The sequence below is a fragment of the Portunus trituberculatus genome, chromosome 3, assembly GCF_017591435.1.
Source record: "Portunus trituberculatus isolate SZX2019 chromosome 3, ASM1759143v1, whole genome shotgun sequence".
In the NCBI taxonomy this organism is placed as follows: Eukaryota; Metazoa; Arthropoda; class Malacostraca; order Decapoda; family Portunidae; genus Portunus; species Portunus trituberculatus.
In genome coordinates this window covers 4,822,619-4,824,369 of record NC_059257.1, presented here as the reverse complement: position 1 = coordinate 4,824,369, position 1,751 = coordinate 4,822,619, and the positions used below count along the sequence as shown (strand labels likewise).

Sequence of the window (1,751 nt, the reverse complement as noted above, 5' to 3'; positions counted from 1 at the left end):
AAATTGCCTGCAGCTTCAAAGAGAGAGAGAGAGAGAGAGAGAGAGAGATGCTACGAGTTTCTTTTCCTCTCTCCTCTATGAAAACAACATACTAAACTTGATCTCTCTCTCTCTCTCTCTCTCTCTCTCTCTCTCTCTCTCTCTCTCTCTCTCTCTCTCTCTCTCTCTCTCTCTTCATTAACCATTCTACTAACAATCTCTTTATTTTATCTTTTTATTGATATTTATGCTAAGACAAGCTACCTATATTTAGAGTTCTTAACCCCTTCAGTACCATGACTCATTCCATATTCATCCTGGTGACTATTTGGTGATTTTATACACCTTCAGAAACTTATGTGGGGATTAAATTAGTGAAGACTGTGGCCATTAATCTTCTGACCTCCATAGACCCTTCCTAATGTCAATAAAATGGTCTAATGGTACACAAATCTCAAGGTAACAATGTGTCCCAGTACTGAAGGGGTTAAAATAGTGAAGACTGTGCCCATTAATCTTCTGACCTCCATTCTGGTGACTATTTGGTGATTTTATACAGCTTCAGAAACTTATGTGGGGATTAGAATAGTGAAGGCTTTGACCTCCATAGACCCTTCAATAAAAAAAGGTCTAATGGTATACAAATCTCAAGGTAAAAAATGTGTCCCAGTACTGAAGGTGTTAAGGGCACTATGCTGGTGCTTTGTATGTCAACTCAACACTAAATCCACCAAAATATGATGATTTACCACCTTCACTATAAGATTCTGAAAGTGACATGGAATTAATCTTGATCTTGTTTTCTTTCAGGTCCACGGGGGATCGAAGGAGGCTTGGATACTGTTTACTGGGATGGGTGAAATAAATGCAAGACAAATATACATATGAAAACAACGATGTACTGGATTGCAGGAAGATATTTTTGTTTAGCAGAAAATAACGTTGAAATTATAGAAAACGAGAAAAATTGGAATGTAAAGATTAACATTTTGTGTGTTTAGGAGAAAATTGTATTAGTTTGTATCTGTTAACCCCTTCAGTACCAGGACGCGTTGCTATGTTCATTCTGGTGACTATTTGGTGATTTTATACAGCTTCAGAAACTTATGTGGGATTAAAATAGTGAAGACTGTGGCCATTAATCTTCTGACCTCCATAGACCCTTCCTAATGTCAATAAAATGGTCTAATCGCACACAAAACTCGTGGTAAAATGCGTCCCAGTACTGAAGAGGTTAAGTTTGAAATAAAGAGGTTTCAATCCTTTATATTTCCATGGGGTAGAATAAATGAAATAAGTGAAAGTAGAAAAAATATTACAAGAAAAGGGAAAATAGTGTATGAAATAATTATTGTTTAGTGGAAAGTAATGATAGTTTAGATAAAGACTGAAATAAAAGGCTTGAATCTTTAGTATTTTTGTAGGATTGAATAAATACAAGTAGAGAAATATATAAAACAAAAAAAAATGTGTTAGAGGAAGAGTTCATGTATAATTCAGATAGATTAGAGATATTATAGGAAAGTGTGGTGAATAAAGCATAAGTGAGACATCGGAAGTGTTGGTATCCCTGCAGGTTTGTTTACACTGAAGCAGCGAAGCACGTGTTGTGAGGTCGGAAGTGAATCAACTGTGGGGCAGTGTGAGATGGACTGGTGAGGTGTGTGGCTCTACATGGAGGTGGCCAGACAGTGAAGGTACGGTGTGTGTTACGTTGATGTGAAAAGATACAAGACTCCAGGTGAATATTAACCCTTTCAGTACTGGGACGC

General features: G+C 36.9%; 1 protein-coding gene across 2 annotated transcripts in view; it reads left to right on the top strand.

The window, feature by feature from the left end:
• Positions 1–1,529, top strand: part of LOC123510341 — a 38,066-nt gene extending 36,537 nt beyond the window's left edge. For both annotated transcript variants that reach the window (XM_045265427.1, XM_045265419.1), the window contains one exon: positions 790–1,529. In XM_045265427.1, coding sequence (XP_045121362.1) covers positions 790–839 — 50 coding nt within the window. In that variant the 3' untranslated portion in view covers positions 840–1,529. The remainder of the gene's footprint in view (positions 1–789) is intronic.
• The last annotated feature ends 222 nt before the right edge of the window (positions 1,530–1,751 follow it).